At 41.2% G+C, this 23,213-nt stretch overlaps 1 protein-coding gene across 1 annotated transcript in view; it reads right to left on the reverse strand.

Moving 5' to 3' along the window:
* Positions 1-6,506: 6,506 nt before the first annotated feature.
* LOC121920289 (proline-, glutamic acid- and leucine-rich protein 1-like) overlaps positions 6,507-23,213 on the reverse strand; it is a 17,079-nt gene continuing 372 nt past the window's right edge. The window contains exons 2-4 of the mRNA XM_042447419.1: positions 20,963-21,091; positions 20,721-20,878; positions 6,507-8,042 (exon numbers count right to left, since the gene is read on the reverse strand). Coding sequence (XP_042303353.1) covers positions 7,168-8,042; positions 20,721-20,878; positions 20,963-21,091 — 1,162 coding nt within the window. The 3' untranslated portion in view covers positions 6,507-7,167. The remainder of the gene's footprint in view (positions 8,043-20,720; positions 20,879-20,962; positions 21,092-23,213) is intronic.

Below are 23,213 nucleotides of genomic sequence, written 5' to 3' on the forward strand. Positions count from 1 at the left end.
TTGCCAAAGTGATATCATGGGGAAAAGTGTAATAAGAAATGATGCCAAACCAAAATGCTTCCATTCTTAAGCTAGTGTGATTGTGGCAGGATAGCTAAGTGGTATGATAAAGTCCTATGCTGGCAAACGCTGCTGGGAGTTGCAGTCCAACAAAATTTGGAGAGCTGCAGAAAGCCCACTCCTGACACAGGAGAAGACAGTCTTGGGTATGAAAAAGGCAATCACAGTTTAATCTATAAAGAAGAATGGGTACTGGATCCAAATCCAGCTGGTTTTTGTGTTGTTTTTTCATAACCTTGGCAATATACTTTGGGGGTAAATTCAAAGCCAGGACTAGTTTGGTTGATGTAAATCAGTGGCTATGGGTGGGGGGGAGCAGTAAATCACACCCAAAAAAATCCCATTTTTGAGCTGAAATTTGAATTGCTAGTGGATGGGGGGAATGAAAAATATGCTAGAATATATTGCAATTTGGAAAGAAAAGTGTTGTGTGCCTTGTTCTCATATGCAAGGACTAATAGCTTCCACATCTTTTTCCATATTGCACAAGAAAATGAAGGTTGCTGCATAGCTCTTGAGAAGTATCTTGTAAAGATTTCCAGCAAATTATTCTACACATAAATATATATGGTTGCAAAATACACTGTTTCCTCTATAGGAAAATGTCTTCAGTGCAAAAAAGTATTGGGTGGGGAGGTTGTACAAAAACCATATGTATTTCTGCACAGAATAATTTCCAGGAATACTTTGCAAAATGCAAAAAGTCACACTTCAGCTCAATTCTCTTCTCACCAGGATTTCCAAGTACTGAGAAACTAATTATTTGGCTGAAAAATCAATAGAAACAAATTTTATTTCCATCCCTAATTGTAGAGTATCTATCATGACCAATGTTGATATGTGTAGCTATCTGCAGACTATCCCACGGACTATCAAATATTTGTATACTATCCAAAGAAGATTCACCATTTTTCTTCTTTCCATTCAATTCCAGGGAACTGGTCCAGATGGGCCTATGGCCTGTCAATACAAGGTAGTTTGGTATTTACATATAAAGCAGAGTTCAAAAAGGTTCCGTTTGTTTGGATTATGGATACTTCCCCAACTGAATTATTCCCTAACATTGAATTCTTGTCTGCTCCAATTTGTTGTCAGATAGAAAAGCCTATGAAGTTCATGGAGTCGCCATAAGTTGACAGGTGACTTGAAGGAACATATACTCACACAGTATCCCTCCTAATTGCCACGGCCTTTGTATAAATACAGTTACAGTGTGCAACATGATTACGCTGGGGAAAGACAACCATAGGTTGTATTTATATATATTTACTGCCCTCCAGTGGAAAATTTTATCTCTCGCATGTGTGGCCTATTGGAGAGACCTTTTTTTTAATGATCATGGGGGTAGTTTACAGATGGCCATCCAGTCTCTGTTTAAAACCTCCAAAGAAGGAGATCCCCACCATTCTCTAAAGCAGCATGCATAAATAAATAAATAAATAAATAAATAAATAAATAAGTCTGTCTTGCTGAGACAAATTGGTGGGATAATGGCCATCATCTTCACAAACCTCCTTAAATTCCCTTTTCTGTATCATTATTTAAGATACAGGAGCCATCTCAAGTTTCCATTCTGACCACCCTGGCAGGAATCTTCTTGCTGATTTACAAGGGACTAAGACAGGTTGCACCATCAGAAGTCTTTTTTTTTTAACCAGTGCAGATATCAGAATTTTGAGGCAATGACCAATGACCAATCCCACTCCTAAAAAGTCCACCTTGTAAGAATCACAAGTGCCCCCCAAACAGCTATTTACATATTATTGGGGGTGCAGTGGGTTGAAAAGTGACATGTCTATCTGTTTTCCTGTAACTGGACACGCTGTAAGGATGTCGCCTGCTGGAACCTCCCAAAGACACCTGTAGATGCCTGTTGCAGCATATTCTGCTACAGGAAAATTTACTTATCTGCAGGTTCATAAACCCCTGGTGGAGCAGTGGATAAATGCCAGTACTACAGCCACAAGGTTGTGAGTTTGATTCTAGGCAGGGCTCCAAGGTCCACTCAGTCTTTGTAGGTCGGTAAAATGAGTACCCAGCTTATTGGGAGCAATTAGCTGACACAACATTAAATGCTTAGGGAATGCTAATTGTCTGATAATCGGTATAGAAATGTACTTGCTGTTGCTATTTCACATGCTCTCTCACTATCCAATTTGACAGGGACAGTCTTGATTAAGCCTGTCATCCCACTTTTTCAGCTGCTTTTAAAATGCCCCAATTTCTCCCACTTTCCCCTTGTTCTCACCTTACTTCAACTGCTGCAAACTGAGTTCAAAATGAAAAGTAGTTTGTACTCGGTTAAAAATACACATGTTGCAGGGGCAAATCCCAGCTTGGCAGTATGTAGAGATTTGAAAGTTTAAAAGGAATGTATTCCTTTTACTTGTTGCAATGTCTGAGAACTAACCCAACATTAAGGATGCTATCTCACCATGCTCATAAGGCACCCTAATTCCATGAGTCCAGCAAAAGCAAACATACCGTGGTGGGTACAATTATTATCACACAACTCTTCACATGTGCAATAGTGCTGCTTCTTTCCTGGCCTCTGCAGTGTTATGCTGCAACAAAAAAAGTGAATTCTATTTTATCCTGTGTTAATAGAAGCATGGTTTCCAGACTGAGGGGAGTAATAGTCCTGTGATGGTTAGAATTCATCTGGAGTAGTGTGTTGAGTTCTGGTCACCTCCATTTAAGAAGGATATAGATAGGTTGGAGTAGCTTCAAAGGGCAACAAAGATGATAAGAGGTACATCGAACAACACATATGAGCATGTTCAGTTTGGTGAAGACAAGACTGAGGGGGAACATTATTGCATTCTTTAAATCCATCAAGGGCTGTCATGGAAAGGAGGGGTCAGTCCTATTCTCTGCTGCCCTGGAAAGTAGGACCAGGTTTAATTATTTTAAGTTACAAGAGATTAGATTTCAATTGAACATTAAAAGGTACTTCTTGACAGTAAGAGCAGTTCGTCAGTAGCACCAATTGCCCTGAGAAGTGATGAGGTCTCCTCAACATCTTCAAAAAGAGGCTGGATAGCTACCTGCTGGGGATGCTTGAGCTGGAGATCCTGCATTGAGCAGGGAGTTGGACTTGAGACCTCTTCCAACTCTATGATTCTATGATTCTGTGAAGAGGGACCAACTGCCTCCCATGCAAGCAGAAAGATGCATCAACAGATGCACAACCAGCTATGTGCCTACAGATGGTAGCAGAGATAGAGAGAAGTAGGCTTCTCTACATTTTCTTCCTCTCTTCTCTGATCTACAGTCAGTCCTCCACACTCTATGGTCAACATCTGCCAAAAATCACACTGGAAGACCTAGAGATTCCTAAAGAGAGCATTTCTCTAGGCATTTGTAGGTCCTCCAGCATAATTCTATGGTCAACTTCTGACAGATGTTAACCACAGACTTGCCCTGGAGGACCTAGAGATTCCTAGAGAGGTGTTCCCTTTGGTTTTAAAAAAGTGTTTTTTCACTTGCGGTTTTTCCACATTCACGGGGGCCCTGTGTGTCTAACCTCAGCAAATGTGGAGGGCTCACTGTATTACTTTCTAGGTTATAGGCCCGTGATGCACAAAGTGTGGGAGCCAGGTGCTCTTTGAATTCTTAGCCGGAGAGCAGTAGTACCTCCCCAAACCATAATTCCATAGAACTCAACCATAGCAGTTAATGCGGAATCATAATTCTATAACTGAATACGGTTAAAGGGCACTAGATGTTACTGTGATTCACAGCATTATTCACTACAGTCAACCCTCTGTAGCCATGGATTTTTTAACCATGGATTCAACCATCCACGGTGTGAAAATATTTAAATATATATGTATAAATTCCAAAAGGCAAACCTTGATTTTGCCATTTTATATAAGTGACACCATTTTACTATGCCATTGTATTTAGTGGGACATGCTCATCCACAGATTTTGATACCTATGGAAGGTTTTGGAACCAAACCCCAGCAGATAGTAAGGGCCCACTTTATATATTTTCATCACTTGTTAGACTTGTTGGCCAAGTTCTTGCATGGGAGGCAATGCAGGATCTTGGCAGGGCCCCCTGCAGGGCCACAGCTGATCATTGCACCACAGCTCACTGGTGGGAGCTAAATATATCATCCTTCAGCAGCCTGCTCACTAGTGCCACAGAACTCCTTCAATTGGTGCAGCTACCTGGCTTTTAAGGTGGGTTTTAGGGGGTATTTGCAATCATGGCAATGGTGCCATGGTCATAAAGGTGAACAGCAAAATTTACAAGATTGTAAGTCGGAAATGACTTGAAGTTAAACAACAGCAAAGTTTAGGTTATGATATCATACTGAACAGGTTGCCAGCTGGTTGTTTGTTTTTAAAAATGGCATACTTTGTGTAAATGTAGCTGATGCTTAATGACAATGCTTGGGCCTGCCCCTGAGATCACAAGGATCATTCTTACATCTCAGGTTTTGGCACTGAAGCCTCAAGGCCTGGGATAGTCCTGGCCTGGCAGTTCTGATATAGACAGATGGTTTAGCATCATGGTATGTCCATGGCTTGATTGCACTTCGACTCTTGCTTTTCTCTCACCAGATTTTGGAGATTATTGCACAAAGCTCCCCTCCCTATGCTGTTGCAGCTTTTTAAACACCTGAAACAGCAACAAGTCTTATTACATTGCCATGCAATTTCAAATTGATAACAATTTGGCTATGTGTTATATCACACTATTGTTAGCTAGTTGAGATTAATCAGTAAAAGTCCATCCTTTGGCGGGGTGTGTGTGCCGTGTAAGCCCTTTAAATCCCATTTTTACTGCCTCAGATGAAATTATTGCCTTCTCAGTGCTAAGAAGTCTTGCTTTCAATGCAAATGGTGTGTGTACGTGTGTGTCCTTGCAGTGTAAGCCCTTGAAGTCCCCTTTCTTCTGCCCAGGACAGATTGCCTCCTCAGCAGTAAGAACTCTTGCATTCATTAGGAATGGGAAGGGGTGCAGTGAAACCAGTTTAAATCCCCTTCTTTCTGAATTACGCCTGAATGACTTATGGCACATACTTCAGTAACAGGCTAACTGCAAGACTGACAGCTGTTCATAGGATTTTCCCATTCATTAAAAGCAGTGGCAGAAACATTGATTGACTACAGGATATGTACTGCCTAGCCACGATGTGGTGCAATAAGATCCCATGATTACTGTTTCAATCCTGCTTCTATCTCACTATTGAAGAACTGTGCGATAATCTCCTTTATCTCGGTCATGCAACTGTAACCAGCAGATCTCATTCTTCTCTACCTATCAGATATGTGATTTCTTTAATAAATGCTATGCATTTAGTGTTTCATAACTATACACCAGTGGTTATGCTGTGAATCCTACAGTTGCATAATAGGCTCCATAGCCAAGTTCACCCTCTGCACAACAGGTGCCTAGCTCCCCATCCACCAAGTCAAAAATGAAGAGGAGGGCTGGGTGTGTTGCTGGCTGCACTAAAGTTCACACTAATGCAAACTCTAAGAACATGCAACTTATTGTCCAACCACTTTACACTAGACTACTGTCTGCATACGATCCTGCCCTTTTTCTTGGCTTACAATGGTCTAAGGTATTTGTTCCAAACACTTAGCTTTCATAGAAAACCAAAAAATAATTCACTCAGCAACTTTCGAGAACATTATAATTCCTCCAACACTGCTAGATAAACACAAGGACGTGGTTGTGACCTAGTATACTCTCCAAGTGTCAGTGTACTCACCTATTGGATTGCAGTGTACTCACCTATAATGTGCTGGGGAGCAAAAGGACTACTTGACTCTTTTATTCATTGCAACACCCCTTGGGGCCAACTCAAGACCTTTTACTATCTGTGGCAAAGGTCAAGCTGTTACCTGCCCCCATCCACATGCAATAGCTGACTGGACTAGCAGCTTAATTTCATTTTAGAAATAGAATCAGGACTATGCTCTATAGTGTATTGCAGAGCAGCAGCTGGCTTGATGGAGTGAGGAACAGGCTGGGTGACAAACATAGCACTGTCATCCAAACCTTGCCAATGCTCTGAGCCCTGCCCCCCAGGATTGGCAAGCTGAAGTGGTTACTTCACTCCACCAAATGGTCAGACCAACTCTGGTATCACCATCCTTATCAAATAAGCACAGATGCAATTGAGGGAGGCTGATTGCAGGGCCAGTACTTACCAGTGGCAAATTGGCACTGGATGCACCTAATAAGGATAGCTTATCAGGACCTTTCATACATGGTAACCAAACCTGAAAGCACCTATTGAGTCACTGTAGGTTACTCAGGTTGGGGATGATACTGACTCATTCCACTAAACCAGTCCCACACAAATGACAAAAGAACCTTGGTGATTTGTTTCATCCTCCCCACCACTAACCCATTACATATATTGTGTTGTCTGTTGAACTTTGGGTCCACAAAAGCTCCAAACAGGTGTTGGTAATTAAAGAGTTTTATTACAACAAAGAGATACACAATTATCTAGCAGGGCTCTTAATAAGAGCAGGGCTTTTAATATGAGTGTCCAGTAAGTTTTTTCCTAGCTGAATGGAAAAATAGGAGAGGAACTAGGAGGATCCGCTATACCTAAAGGTGCAGTTATTTTATGTTAGCTAGATGCAATACTCCCTTTGTCCTACTAAATTACTTCATAGGGGCATAATTTTTCAGCTCTCAAGGAGTAAAGAGCCCCAACAAAGTTTAAAGGATTGGTCTTGACTATATGCATGATTACATTGCCTGCAAAAGCAGAGCATTAAAGCATATGTTTATTTATGTTTTATACCTTTGGAATAACAAGAAATATCGATGATCTTAATAAGAAATATGAGGAAGAGGAACTTTCCAGTTGTTCTCGTTATCTTATACCCATTTCATCAATCTCCAGATTATTTAAATATTACATTTATATTCCACTTTTGCTCAAATGAACTCAAAGTGGCATGCACCCCATGCTCCACACATCATCCCTACATAACCTTGAGATAAGATAGCCTTAGATCACCCAGTGAGTTTTATCACTCAGAGGGAACTAGAATCCAGATCTAAAATCCCAGTCCAGTATTGGAATCTTTACATCATACTGGCTTTCAGCTTAATTGTGTCTACTTAATAAAACATCTCTTCAGCATCTGGGGCATCTGAAAGAGAAGGCTGGCTAGGCTGAGGAGGCACAGGTATAGTTGGTGGAACAGGAGTGGTCAATTCCTCCAGCAGAGATGGAGAGGGATGGACCTCTGATTCAGTTGGCTCTGCAGGTGGTGAGGCAGGAGCTATTTGCAGAGATGGCTCTGGGAAAGTTGAGGGACTAGACCTTCTTGCTGGATGAGTCATGCTGTTGGATGGCAAGCCTGTTGGTCTACTTGCACTGGGCTCCTCATTGGGTTCCAGAAGGTCCTTTAGGGCAGGCAACCAAGAGAAGAAATCATCTGGTGATGGAGGCCCAGATTCTGAGCTGGAAAAAGCTTGTATCAAAGGCTCAAAGACTCTGGGTAAGTCAGAAAATGAAAACTCATCCTCATCTATAGTGTCCATTTTAGGTTCATCTTCTTCTTCTGCCTCATCTTCTGATTCTTCTTCTTCTCCAGCATCTCTCTTGACAAGGAGTCTGATCAGGTCAAGGGCATCATCTACTGCTTCATCAAGTTCATTCAGGCCAATTAAGTTTTCAGCTTCATCGATGTTGGCTTCTGGTCCATTACTTTCCTCTGGAAACTCTTCCATGTTAATTTGTCTCTCCTGATTAGATTCCTCTTTTTCAGTATTTAATAAGGGCACGTTTTCTTCTTTGACAGGTGAGACAGTTTCGTAAAATTCTGGAGAATCATCAAGTGGGGTCAAGCCCACCTCACTGTAATCTCTTTCAGTTTCATTGGTTTCAGACTCATATTTATTTGGGGTAGTTTCCTTTGGTGCACTTGTCACACTGGCAGATGTAGTGTCAGTTGTCTCCACAGACCTATAGACACTCACGGATGTCACATCTAAGAGGGAACACGAAGGAAAGAGGTTATGATGATACAATAGACTTATACATCAAGGCCAAAGGCTAATTAATGCATTAAAGAACTTGGTAGCATCTTAAAGTCTAACATATTCACAATGGCATAAACGTATGCTGACCAATGTTCATTTCATTAGATGCATAGAATTAGATGCATCAGAATGGCACAAATATAGACACATGGTGGTAGAGCAAGGGAGGAAATGTTAGTAGTGAAGTCAGAGAGGAATAAACATGATTATTACATTAGAGCTGCAGTGTGGGTCAAATAATTATAGTGACCACTCACAAAGCAATGTTAACAAACATCCTGGCATTAATAAGGCAACTGATAGCTGTAGTGTAATTAAAAACACTTCATCTCAGTTCAAGCCAGATGCAGAAGAAGTGAACTTCTCAATAAGTGTTTATTCAGAAGCACCATACTGGATTTCTGTCTTTGAAGTAGTTGTATGGCCAACAATAAAGTGTCTCAAGAGACTGAAATGTTGTCATATTGATTTCTGAATATTGACCATTCTGATGTCAGATCAGTAGCCAAGAAATATTATGCATCAAGTGGAAACTGTTTTTCTTATACAGAATTCTGAAGAGATTGCTGGGATATCTGTATAAAACAAGAGAAGTAATGTGTGTTTTCAGATTGTAAATTCCAACAGCACTAGCCAGTGGTGGGGGATGATGGAAATTGTAACCCAACACACTCTGGAGAGCTACGCATTCTTTTGTTATGACACAAAACAAACTAATGAGTCTTTAAGCAAAAGAATACGTCTGAATATTCTGTTTCTTGCATGTATTTGCCTGTTAAGTAATTGCAAACATTTATTTGTGCTTTCCTATAGTGATGACATTTAGAATAACATTCTATGAATCTGATGAAGTGATCTCAACAGTTTAAAAGCTAAAATGTGTTCATTTTAAATGTGTGACTAAATTCTTTGTTGCTTTTGCTGGAACAGATCACTTCAAACATACTGTAGAGCAGGGTGGGAATTGTATAGCCCTCCAGATTTTATTAGAGTGCTATTCCTTGGCATTCCTCACCATTGGCTATGCTGGCTAGGACTGCTGGGAGATGCAGTCCAACAATATCTGGAAATTTGCACAATGTCCATTCCTATTACAGCAAAACATTCATGAAAAAAGTAGCATTAACTTTGCTGACCAAAGAACAAATTATTGCAAAAGAGGCCACATAGAGTCCTGGAATAATTTTACACTGAACTTGGAAAACTACAACTGCTATAATCTGTTAGCTAGCATCACCATGCTGGTGTTACCCCAAGATCAGGCTCCCAGTCACCCCTCATATTTGATATCAATATAATATTAAAAGGGATACTGGGGTTGGTGATCTGGAAACGACCTCACTGCAGAAGCATGACCATGACAGAGTTGAATCTCCAGTTGGCTCTAGCAAGGGGACAAGGAAGGCACCTACCTTGATGAGATCATCTAACCATCAGCACAATCTCTTTTGTCTAAGGAAGGTGATGATGGGATCATGACCAAAGAAGGTGACTGACTGTTCATACACACAAAAATGACACCCCGGTAAGGAGTGCAAGATTTCATTTGTCTGAGATATTCATACCAGTCACCCAAATTTTTACTACAGCTCTTGACCATTCTTTTCCTCCTGGAAAACCATTTAGCAGGAATTTAATCCTTTTATTCCTTGGTTTCTACCTCCAAGACATGGTTGTGGGTATAAATATCAGTGCTTGCACACCAGCAATTCAGTCTAGTTTGTAAGCAGGCTGGCATGCTGTCAGTTTGACTAGACTAGGCTCCTCAATAAGCTGGCCAACTCACTTGCCAAGGCAGACCTCCATCAATTGGAAACAAGCCTCACAAATCAGTAAACTATCACCATTAGCAAAGCCATTAGCAAGGCCATTTACTATTCACTTTTTCCAGCCGTTGTTTCCTTTGCTCTTGTGTGTGTGTGTGCTTATGTGTGCACATAGCTTATTTTCTTAATAAAATTCTCAACTAATTTGGAAATTGCCTCTGGCATTCTGTGTGATTTAGAACGGATATACACAGGGTTGCTATCCCAAAGCCATTGTTGCCCCGGCCACAGTAGTTGAGCTATTAAAATTCCCCTGAAGCATATTAATGTGTGGGTGCCCTCCAGGGACCCTAGCATTTTGGGTAACACTGGGAGAAGTATTTTTCCCTCCAAATTAACTTTTAAAATCTCTGCTTCCATACCATGTGATTTCTCAGAATATGCAAATTTGTTTTATCTAAGGTGTTGTACTGTTGACACCACAGGCAACAGCCCACACACCAACCAACTGCACTCAGATTACTGTTTGCATCATGACCCTCTCCATAAGACATAGGACAAGTGACAACATTCCCATATCCACCCCACTTATCTCTCCTCCTATTCCTCTTAAACAGCTGAGAAATAAGCTGCAACAAGTTCACAATCCTTACATGCTTTCTCCCACTCAGTGAATCCTTAGTGAAGCTGGGTTTGTTGGAACTAGGTTGTCACCTCTTAAATCCAAGCCTGATCTATGCTGCTCATCAATCTCTTTTGATGACTTCTAGATCCAGCACTGTTTAAGGCTCTTTAGGAAATGAGTTGGGATTAAAAACAATATCCCATTTTCCTAAATCAAACTGCCACCAACACTCTGCTACCTTTTCTCTTTGAGCAATAGTGCTTTATAATCATGCTGTTGTCACAATTTTTCCTGGCAGAAGTTCTATGCATATCACAGAGATGCACTTCCTTGCAGTAAAAGAAACACCAGATCAATATTGGCATATCACATGGGAGTTAAAGTGAAATGAGCATGATCCCCAAACTATAGGACAAATTCAAGAGACAGAATTTCCTCCATCACTATCTCCATAGTGCAGCCCAATTTTCATCGGCTGAATTTCTGAAATTATTTAATATCTGAAATTATATGCAGAAAAAGCACACCGGGGGCAGGGGGGAGAGATAGCACCCCTAAACCTTTGTACAGTTCTCTCTGACAATGGTTTGCAACCTGTGGTTTTCCATGGGTTGTTGGACTCCAGTTCGCATCAGCCACAGCCAATGGTCAAGAATGTTTGAACACTATCTGGAGAGCCACAGTTGTCCATTTCTGGCTGAAAACCAACAGTTCTAAAGCTGTTCACGTCATGTACAGAACAGAAATCATTGAGAGCAACTCTGATTACAAAACGTAAATGTACAAACAACTAACAAATGTGGCTTATACAAGCAGTAAACTATGGCCCGGTACATACTGGCAAGAAGTGGTGTCCAGACAGCGATTGTAGGGTTAGGGACCACGCACCAAATGCACAGTCCCTAACCCTATGATGTCATAGCGGTGGCGTAATGGCGGCCTCCCGTCCATACAGGGGCTGTTATCATGACGTAAGCGATGTGCAGCATATAGATGTCGCTGCATGCAGGATCCCAAGAAGAACCTGTTTTTTCCAAGTTCTTTTTGGGGCAGAGGGACACCGCGCAACTTGGCTGCTGCGGCATCCCTCCGCAGAAAAATGGCTGCCTCCAGCCCACATTTTCAGGGAGGTATGTACCAGGGCTATATATATATATATATATATATATATATATATATATATATATATTAATACAAGGTAATTTACAAAGCCTTAATTCAGGGTAATGGGTCACCAGCTTCTCCATATTTATACTGCTACTGTAAACAGGATTTCTTATCAATAACGTATTCAGAATAATCAGTCAACTGGTCATGGTTTGACCAAGTCCTAGAGTAGTAGACTGGGAACAAGACTTAATTCAAGAGATATTATATAGAGGTCAATAAAGCAAACAGTGAGCCACGTTCTCAATACTTTGCTAGCTAGTCACAAACAAATTGCTTAAAATTTTTTAAGACTTTATAGTCTGTCATATCTGGAGGGCACTAGTTTCAGGAAGGCTGCAGAATGACGTTTTGTAAACAGATTTGTTTGCAATGCACAGCTCTAAACTGAGGCCCCATTCTCACTAGCCCATTTGCACTGGATAGAACTGGGTAGATCCAGTTGCCCTCATACCGAATCAGCCCAGTTACAAGTGCCCACTACCCTTTACCTTGATCAGGGAAATTTGCCCTTCTGAAGTTCACATTTGCAGTACTGCTTTAAAATGGAGCCTCCTTTGTTGTCAATAAAATTCACTTCCGCTTTCATCAAAGATGACATATCCTACAGCCATTGGCCAACGGAATGAGTGCTTTCCTCCCTCCTTTTTTTAAAAAACTGGCAGCAGTGTGCACATATTCTGTCAACTTGTCAAATTTAAAAACCTCCAGATGTGTGTGTGTGTTGTGTATATTACCCTAAAACAACCCCATCCTGGGGTTTTCTTGGCAAGATTGGTTCCGAGAAGATTTGCCATTGCCTTTCCCCTGAGGCTGAGAGAGTGTGACTCCCCAAAGTCATGGGTTTCCACAGCCTTCCCTCTGAATGCCAGCCTCTAGCTTCCCCTTCACTTCCAGCCCAGCATTTCCTCCTCTTTGGAACCTCTTTCCTTCCCTTCAAGCCCAAAGCATTTGCATAATCTGTCATAATAATAATAACAACAACAACAACAAATGTCGCTTGCAGGGGAGGCCACCTGAATGCCATCTCTGCATCTGCTTTCCGTCCGATTGTCACCCCAGAATGCCACCTCTCCTTACATACACACATGTAGCACAAGCATTCACACATTGTATCCATTTGCCAAATTGAAGGGGAAACATTTGTAGTCTGAATGGCCCCTCAGAAGATCTTGAAAAGACATTTATCTCCAGTTGAACCAAATACATTGGTTGAAATCTTGTTGCTAGAAGATCCAACTAGAATTGGACCCCTTGAATTAACTGTTGAATTATATTCAAGATGTAGCAACGTATCATGTCAAGATGTAGCGAATGGTATATCCACACTTCAGAATTAAGGCAGGTTGACACCACTTTAACTGTCATGACTCTATCCACAGATCCCTGGGATCTGAAGTTTGGTAAGGCACCAGAGCTCTCCAACTGACCAGGCTGAATACCTCATCAAACTACAAACCCCAGGCTTCCACAGGATGGGGCCATGACAGTTAAAGTGTTATAGTGGTGTCAAACTGTTTTAATTCTGCAGTGTGAATGCATTCTAAATCAACAGACCTACTCTGTATGTGCTTTATAGACTATAGCAAAGCATTTGACTGCATAGATGATGAAAAATTACAGAATACTCTTAAAGACATGAGATTACCACTACATTTGATAGTCTTGATGGGAAATCTATCCTTAGGACAGCTCTTTCATGGCTGTCCTTCCCATTTCTAGTCTTCTTTTTGTCTCTTGACCGCATAGTCTCCATTCTGAACTATGTTACATCTTTAACTATTTCAATTTCCTCATTGTCTAATTTAAATTTATGTAGGCCTTCTGTGGTCATCTGCCTTTGCACTTTCTTCCTTGACCTTCCTTAGTAATTGTTCCAAGTCTGTGATGTTTCCTGCTGGTTGTATGGTGTCATCCACATATCTCAAATTGTTGATATACCTTCCTCCTATCATCACTCCTCCTCCTTCTAAGTCTAGCCCTGTTCTTCATATAATGTTTTCTGCATACAAGTTTAACAAGTAATGTGATAATATGGAGCCTTGCCTGACTCTTTTGCCAATTGGGAACCTTTCTTTTTCTCCATGTTCTGTTTTGACAGTGGCCTTTTGTCCTGACAATAGGTTTCTCAGCAGAACTATCAAATGTAGTAGTGCTCTCATGTCTTTAAGAGCATCCCATATCTTTTTGTGATCAATGCAGTCAAAGCATGTGCTGATTTTCTTTTGGAATTCCTTGGTGTGATCCATTCCCGTATCTTGGATCAAAGATTGATAAGAACAGAGATTGCAGTCAAGAAATAAGTAAACTAGGAATCAAAAGGACAGCCATGAAGGAACCAGACAAGATCCTAATGTGTAAAGATATACAACAGAGTATTAAAGTCAGAATTGTCCAAGTCATTATATTCCCCATCAACATGTACAGATAAAATGCATAGAATGCACAGAAGTGAGAGCTGGATAGTGAAGAAAGCCAAGAGAAAGGAAATAGATGCATTTGAGATGTGGTGCTGGAAAAGAGTGATGAGGATACCGTGGACAGTCAAAAATACAAAGAAATGGGTCTTTGATCGGATCAAGTCTGAACTCTTCATGGAAACCAAGATGATGAAACTAAAGCTGTTGTACTTTGGCCACATCATGAGAAAGTACAACTCACTAGAAAAGACAGTAATGCTAGGGAAGGAAGAAGGCAACAGAAAGAGAGGAAGCTCACATGCCAGACAGCTAGACCTAAGCAAAGAAATGGAGGACAGGGGTCTTGAAGATGCCTCATCCACAGGGCAGCCATGAGTCATGGTCAGTTCAAGTACAGTTAATAACTACAAGATCTAGTTGAAACTAAGAATAGGATTTAGGCCATTATCTGCCTACTTTTTGCAGCCGGGATTCTACTAACAAATGGTTTCATGCTAACCAATTAAAACAAAAATATCAGGTGTGTTGAGATGGCATGTGGACAGTGATGTAAAGCACCCAGTTTATTTTTTTTAATTGGTATGTAAGTAATGTCTTACTTATGCAAGACTTAATAGAACTTTGGCCGATTGCATTGGAGTTGATGTGCCTCAAAAAAGAGACAGAAGAATTTTAACATCTCATTTATCTATATATCTATTTTAAAAATTACATTAAATTATTCAAATTATCAAAAGTATCTTCATCACCTTCAGTCACTCACTTCTCACATCTCACATCTCAAGTTTCTTCAAGACCAGGTATTCTCTGCTCTTGGGTTCACACATTCAAAAATGATATTGGGGGGAGGGAGACACAGGCAGTGAATTTTAATGACATTTAGTAGCCATAAGACCTAAAAACCCTGAAGACACCAGATCCCATCTGACCTTGGAAGCTAAGCAGAGTCAGTTCTGGTTAGTATTTGAATGGGAGACTGCCAACAAATATCCAGTGCTGTAAGCTAAATTTCAGAGGAAGAAGCTGGCATAACTACCTCTGACTATGCTTTACCTAAGAAAATCCCAACCTGAAGGCACATGCACATAGTTATAGCCATATCCCACTTTTCTTTCTATGAGTTCAAGATGGTGTACTTAACAAAGCACTGGATCCTATGAGTTAAGCTGGGCTGAGAAAAAGTGACAGGCCCAAGATCACTCAGTGATCTTCTTGGCTCAGTGGAGACTAGAACCTGGGGGGTGTTCAGATTATACAATTATATCTCTACAATTCCACTTTAACCACCATGGTTCCATCCTGTAGGATTCTAGCATTTGTGACTTAAGGAGGAGCAGATCCTCATTGTTCTTGTTTTTGTTGTGTGCCTTCAGGTCCTTTCAGCTTATAGCAACCCTAAGGCAAACCTATCATTGGATTTTCTTGGCAGGTTTCTTCAAAGGGGGGTTGCCAAGGTCATCCTCTGAGAGAGTGTGAACTGCCCAAGGTCACCCGATGGATTTACATGGCCAAACCAGGATTCAAATCCCAGCCTCCAGAGTCCTAGTCCAACACTCACACCACTACACCATACTGGCTCACTAGTGCCTCACCAAAGTACAAGACCCAGGATTCCACAGGATTCAGCCAGGACAGATAAAATGGAATCGTGGTATTACAACTGTGTAGTGTGACTCAACTCCCATGTTGGTGCTCTGATCTTATAAAAGTTCTCATAATCTCCAGATGAAATGGTAGCGAGAGAGTGGGTGAAACAGAAACAGATAGAAAGAGAGCAAGAGCCAAGAACTCTGAGGCTCTCAGCTGAATTGATGGAGTGGCCCTCTTCTTATATTTACTGATGCAGTAGCCAGTGTAGTGTAATGGTTTGAGTGTTGGACTATGGCTCTGGAGAACAGGGTTTGAATCCCCACTCAGCCATGGAAACCAACTGGGTGAGCTTGGGCAAGTCACACTCTCTTAACCTCAGAGGATGGCAATGGCAAACCCCTTTTGAAGAAACTTGCCAAGAAAACCCCATGATAGGGTTGCTTCAGGACGCCATAATGGAAATGACTTGAAGGCCCAACAGCCGCTGATGGTTATGGCCTTTTTTCCTCCCATTCTGGTCCCCATCACTTCAAGGGAACTCAGCTCATCTCGCTAAAAATATGGGTGGTGGATTACATGTTGAGTCTCTCTGATCCAAAATGCTTGAGACAAAATGTGTTTTGGATTTTGGATATTTGGCGGGGGGGGTTAGTTTTTGGAATATCTGTATTTGCATATATGTACATAATGAAATATCATGAAGATGGGACCCAAGTCTAAACACAACATTCCTTTATGTTTCATATATACCTTGTGCATATAGACTGAAGATAATTTTATACAATATTTTAAATCATTTTGTGCATGAAACAAAATTTGTTTATATAGTAGACTCTTGGTATCAGCTGGTTCCAAGACCTCCCATGGATACCAAAATCTGTGGATGCTAAAGTGCCATTAAATACAATTGGGTAGTAAAATCGTGTCCCTTCTATAAAATGGCAAATTCAAGGTTTGCTTTTTGGAATTTATATATAATATAATATAATATAATATAATATATATTTATTTTTAAAAGCCGTAGATGGTTGACTCCACGGATAAAGAATCTGTGGATATGGAGGAGCGACTGTACTGAACCATCAAAAAGTGAAAGTGTCACTGTGTCAGCCACCCATGAAAAAAGTGTTGGCCTTTGGAATATTTTCAATTTCGGAATTCCAGGTAAGGGAGAATCAGCCTATATTGTTGCTGCAAACAAGTTTAATTGCAAGTCTCACTTGCAAAACAATTGTGCTCCACCCTAAAACCAATTAAGTTGTTTGTCACCTTTAGCGTGTGTTCACCAGAGTACGGGAACTGAGAGCTGAAAGATTAATGAGATTAGTATCGCCTCAGAAATAATTACAATCCAGTCAAATCATGTGGTCCAGACTTGGGGAATGTCAAGCCACAATCTCATGCCATCTTGTTGCTTGAGGAAGAAAAACAAGGTGGCACCTCCCTCTCAATTCATGTATAGGAGCTGACCAGACTAGCATTTGAATATTACTTTGCACAGGTGTTGCACACCTTTTTCACACATGAAAACTGGGACCCATGGGGCAAAATAACATTGGAGCATGGGAAGATGGTACAAGTTACTGTTGATGGAGAACAGACAAGCTAGGGTGCATCTTTATCACCACTTTAACTGCCATGGCTCAATGCTATGGAATTCTGGGATCTGTAGTTTTGTGAGACATTTAGCCTTCTCTGGCCCCATTCAGACTGAGCTATTTGCCCTGGATGGAACTGGGCAGAATCGCCCCCCCCCCCCCAAATCTCTCCAGAAGCAAGCGATCACTACAAAATACCTTAATTGTAAGAGAGCTCTGGTGCCACAACAAATTACAAATCCAAGAATTCCATAGGATGGAGCCATGGCAGTTAAAGTGGTATCAACCTGGATTATATATGCAGAGTGGACGCATCCTAGGAGGGGCTACAACTGACTGCAGTTGCTTGAGCCAACTGGGAAGGACAAGATGCCCAAATCCCTATTCTCCCCTCACACACTGACGTAGTTGAATGCAACTACTTTTGCATTTTGAACTCATTTTGCACCAGTTGAAATAAACTGAGGATGAAGGGGGAATGGTGGAGAAGGAGAGAGAGAGTGGTAGATTTTAAAAACAGCTGCAAAAGTGAGGTGACAGAGGATTAACTGAGACAGTCGCTGTCTGATCAGAACAGTTGGAGGGTATGGTGATGGCAGTGGAACCTCTTCTGATGTCTCTAAAAAAAGGCAGGCTTCATGGTCCGCACAGAAAACCCTCCAAAATCTGTTTCTTGCTGCCTAAGGCAGATCCTCACTCTGCCTAGTAACAGGTCCAGCCCTGGACACTGTCTTTTTTGCCCTGAAATGTAAACAAAACAGTCCCAAAACCTAGCACAACCAGGGAAGTGGGCAGACTCAGAGTGAAGTGGGGGCAGCGGGCAGTTTCAGAGTATCAGGAGGCCATTTCTGCCTCCAGAGCCTACCTCAAAATGGACTAGGCCCAAAAATAATCAAGAATTCAAAACTGGGAATAGATCAGAGATCCACTTCCAGTTTTTCTTTTGGTCACTGGTGGGAATTTTAGGTGTGGGGGTCCTGCAACCAGTTGAAGGTCAAAACTGATAGTTGAAGAGTAGAAAAGCTTCATTTTGATCCGCCTATCTATCTATCTATCTATCTATCTATCTATCTATCTATCTATCTATCTATCTATCGTATATACTCATGTATAAGTCTAGAAATTTTAGTCAAAAATTGACCCAAAAAACCCTAAGTCGACTTATCCACGGGTCAATCTAAGTACTGTATTGTAACTCCTATTTAAAGAGGAACTATCCTGGAAACACTGATCCCCACCCCGCCCCCCTATTTTCTCATCCATCCAGCCTTTAGTGTTAACACAAACTATTATGACTGCTGGAATTTTGTAAGTTCTATTGCATTGTTTTCCTTTAGTTCATCCTTTAAATCCTTTGTTTCATGCCCCTAAGTTTTACCATCAACTTATCCATGGGTCATTTCAGAATTTGTAATTTTGGCCCCACAACCTGCCCTCAGTTTATCCATGAGATCAACTGGAATATTGTGTCCAGTTCTGGGCACCACAATTTAAAAAGGATGTTGAGAAACTGGAGTGTGTCCAAAGGAGGGCAACCCAAATAGTGAAGGGTCCGGAAACCATGTTGTATGAGGAACAACTTAGGGAGCGGGGGATGTTTAGCCTGGAGAAGAGAAGGTTAGGAGGTGATATGATAGCCTTGTTGAAATACTTCAAGGGATGTCATATTCAGGAGGGAGCAAGTTTGTTTTCTACTGCTCCAGAGACTAGGACCTGGAGGAATGGATGCAAGCTATGGGAAAAGAGATTCCACCTCAACATTAGGAGGAACTTCCTGACAGTAAGGGCTGTTCGACAGTGGAACAAACTTCATTGGAGTGTAGTGGAATCTCCCTCCTTGGAGGTCTTTAAGCAGAGGCTGGATGGCCATCTGTCAGGGAGGCTTTGATTTAGATTTCATGCATGGCAGGGGTTTGGACTGGATGGCTCTTGCGGTCTCTTCCAACTCTATGATTCTATGAGTATGTACAATATCTGTCTGTCTGTCTGTCTGTCTGTCTGTCTGTCTCTATCATCTATCTATCATCTATCATCTACTTATTTTTGCCTGGAAGGCATCAAGGATGGTAGGGCACAAAGAAGAGCAGTGGGGTCTCACGTGGCCTCTGTTCTAACCCATCTCTTCCCTTATATTCTAGAAATACAGGGAAAGTACTCCTAATTACATCTGTCTCCTGCTGCCATTTCCCAGAATCAGTCCAGCCCTAAACAAGTACTGATTTTCAAAGGGAAATATTTGTGTACCCTTTCCACTGAGATTTTCTTTAACTCATGTGTGCCTATACTGTGCTCTTTTCTGACTTTCAATTTTATAGTTTAGCTGAATAATTTTGTATTTTACATGAGGATTGACATCTCAGTCTGTTTCTGATCTGTGTCACTTTTGTAAGTGTTGATTCATACATCCATTTCATTCCATTTTCTGTTATGTTTTGAACATATGAAAATTCTTTAAAACGTTCCCTTTTATATGTGTTTCTTCCAAAAAAATATGCATTTTTACCAGGACATGTCCTACATTTCAGCCCTTTGTCCAAGAGGAATTCCAAAATGTCCTCCATTTTGAGCATGTCTAAGAAGCATGGATTTATAGTTCTATGAGTGTTTTTATTTTGCCATGCCCTACAGTTTTACTGAAAGTCCTACATTTTGTGTTGCCATTCCTATTTTACAGTTAGGACACCTGGTCACCCTGATTTTTACACCTTAGCCATTGAAATATGCATTTCTCCCTAAAATACACTTTTTTATGTGCAGAAAATGACATCACAACATCCCAATATGTTTTTAGTTTGAAGGATAACTATATTCTACTCCATATATTATTTCAGGCAGTGTGAGTTATTTCAGTTTGCTTAAATATGCAGTCCAAATGAAATTTGCCAAGATTCCCTAATCTCACAAAGCTCTCTGGTAGATCCATGGGTCAAACAATAAAAAAGACTGAAAGCAAATCAGAATGGTAAAAATGTACCACTAGACAGAGTATAATACATTTATTAGCTCACTGCAATAAGATATCATAAAGTGAGTAGTTTGGATTACTTTAAGCAAGGAATTGGACAAATCATGGATGATAAGTCCACCAAGAACACTTAGCTGTGATGCTGATATGGAATTTCCATGTCTAGATCAGAGCTTAGGAAAGTTACTTTGGGGGCTGTAATTCCCAGAATGTCCCAGTTGGCATGTCTGTTCCCCAAAAATATTTGCTCAACCATGAAAATTATCAGACAATTCTATGCAAGTCAACAGTATCTCAGTCTGATTTTACAGTGAGTCGTTGCTCTCCTCCCCAGAAAGCTTTATCATACCAATTTTATGACTTCTCCGGCTCTATGAAACATTTGCTATATTTGTCAGCAATCTGTTATCAGGTCAGCTTCTACATTTTCTACAATAAATGCCCTTGTTTTCCAAAATGGTTCAGTCTTGTTTATGTTTCTGACCAACAACTTACCTGGAAGAAGCAAAGTCACAGCGAAGATGAAGGCAAAGGTCATCCTGGCAGGCATCCTGCCCAAGCCAACCTTCATTTTCTTGGTTTCAGCACAATCAGGATGCCACTTCACGTATTTCAGGAAAGGCTCTGTAGAGAGTGAAATAGCTCTTGAAATTCTTAAGAGGACATTTTATATCCTTGCTGTTGGGATAAAGGGTTGGGTTCCCCAGACTGCCGGGGTGTGGCGTATTACTCCTCACCTGCACAGGAGTGTCTCCCTTGATGTTTCAACAGAGCAGACGTAATGCTCGGAGGACACCTTCCCACTGGGAATTTGGCAAGATGAGGTTGGAATGAAGTAAGGGCCATAACCAATAGATTCAACTTCCCTGTTTATAAGAGGGAAATGTTAGAACACCAGCACCCATTGTTTCAAAACAGCAACCATCACACCTTCACCTGCACCTTTCCTTTACTGGTAGAGATTATACTCCCCCATCACTGAGCTGAGAATAGACACTCTTTTCATATTGGGTTTTTATGAGATATTCAATTATGAAAGAATGAGGACAGCTTTCATTTAAAGAATACTGTAGGTGTGTATTCCTACAAAGCTGGATCAGTAGCGTTCCTAGTATTGGTGTCACGCAGTGCGGGTGCAGGGAGAAACAGTGGAGCTGGCCTGCACTGCCCCTCTCCAGCCACCCTCAGAGACTAGCCACAAGCTAGTCATCACAATGGGAAAAATGGGGGAGGGGTGTTTGCCCTTCTTCCTCCTTGCATTGGCTAACTCACATGAGGCCTTTCTCCCTCATCTGAGAGAGCCAGAGCAGCAGAGAAGGGGCAGGTGCCAGCAGCAGCACCACACCCCAAACACACAGTGGGAGGAGGGTCCAACTAGGTGACACCCCCCACTCTAGTGTCACCTGGTCCACACTCTCCACACACCCCTAATGATGCCACTGATCTGGATTGTCTTTATTTGAATATATTTAATTTATCGTTGTGTGCCTTCAAGCTATTTCTGATTTACAGTGAATCTATCACGGGGTTTTCCCAGCAAGATTTCTTCAGAGGTTTGCCATTGCCTTCTCTGAAACAGAGAGAGTGTGACTTATCCAAGGTGATCCACTGGGTTTCCATGGCTGATGGGGGATTGGAACCCTGGTCTCCCCTAGGACTTTATCAGATGAACCTCATTCTCACCGCCAATCATGTTAGTAAAAGGAAACTGATATTAACTGGTTTGGGAACTTTCCTTATGACATGCCCCTTCACTAGCATGACAAGGGCTGTTTCTACCATGAATGGCTTCTTGTGTTCTATTCTGCACTCCCCCTTAATACTGCCTCCTTCCCCTATGTCCTACCCAACATTCCTTTCTGGGATTTGTTTGTTTGTTTGTTTGTAATGCAATTTAGTATTATCACAATGCGATCTAGTGAAACAAAGATCAAAGAAAAGTAAAGTAAAGTAAAGAAAGTTGGGGGAGAGAGAAAACCAGCCTGCTCAGGAATAGCTAGGGGGAGTAAGGAGTGGGGAGAAGAGGATAGTTGACCATACGTGGCTCCCCAATGTTGGAATTGCCATTGGAGGAACTTGCTGTACCTTGAATGAAAATGACAAAATCAATAACAACTTCAGATGTCCAACCATATTATAAAGTGAATTTTCCACTGCTGCAGCCCAAATAAACATAAGAACATAAGCTGTTACTCTCATCTGCCTTGTTTTATTGCAGCAAAGGACAAGAATTGGCTGAAACCAGGGCTGTAAAAGTAGGAAGAACTGGCCCGAATCAGACCAAAATCCTGTTTTATCCAGCTATCCAGCTTATGTTACAGTAGCAAACCTTTTGCCTGTAGGGGAAGAATAGTAAGAAAATGAGTGTTTAACCCCTCCCATACATGTCAATTCTTCCCTTTCATTTTTCCATACCTCACCCATTTCTGAACCAGTTTTCTCACCTGCTGGAATCACCTCTGCTTAGAGAAGTGGCAAAGGAATCCATAGGCAGGCAAGTTAGTGCCTGAAAATATTATTTAAGTTGTCTCATACTCTCCTTTTGACTCTTCATTACAAATGTTTTTTAAAACTCCTGCAATTTTATCATGTGATAAATGCATGTCTGGAAAACATGTGTGTTCCAGGGCAAGCATAGGCTACTGTGATTGGTTCCACTTTAAGAATCTGATGCTCCACACATTGGGCCACACTAATTTGGCTGATTTTCAGCCAAAAGGCAGCCTGACAGTGACTGGAAGCCTCTTTCTGGTTTCCAATATTTGTATATTCATCTGATTTTCAGACTTTCCCCTCCTTATTTGGGTGGAAACACTCAAGGATTATCATGTGTGGTGGAAGGAACGGGGGGGGGTTTTTTTTTTTGGGGGGGGGGGGTATAGCTATCATGACTAGTAGTCACTGATATTTTTCTTCCTTCATAAATTGTAGTCTATGTAAGCAAAATCTCACAGGCATTCTAAGGAAGAAACAATATGGGAGCACAAA

Source organism: Sceloporus undulatus, chromosome 2, assembly GCF_019175285.1.
Source record: "Sceloporus undulatus isolate JIND9_A2432 ecotype Alabama chromosome 2, SceUnd_v1.1, whole genome shotgun sequence".
Taxonomy (NCBI): Eukaryota; Metazoa; Chordata; class Lepidosauria; order Squamata; family Phrynosomatidae; genus Sceloporus; species Sceloporus undulatus.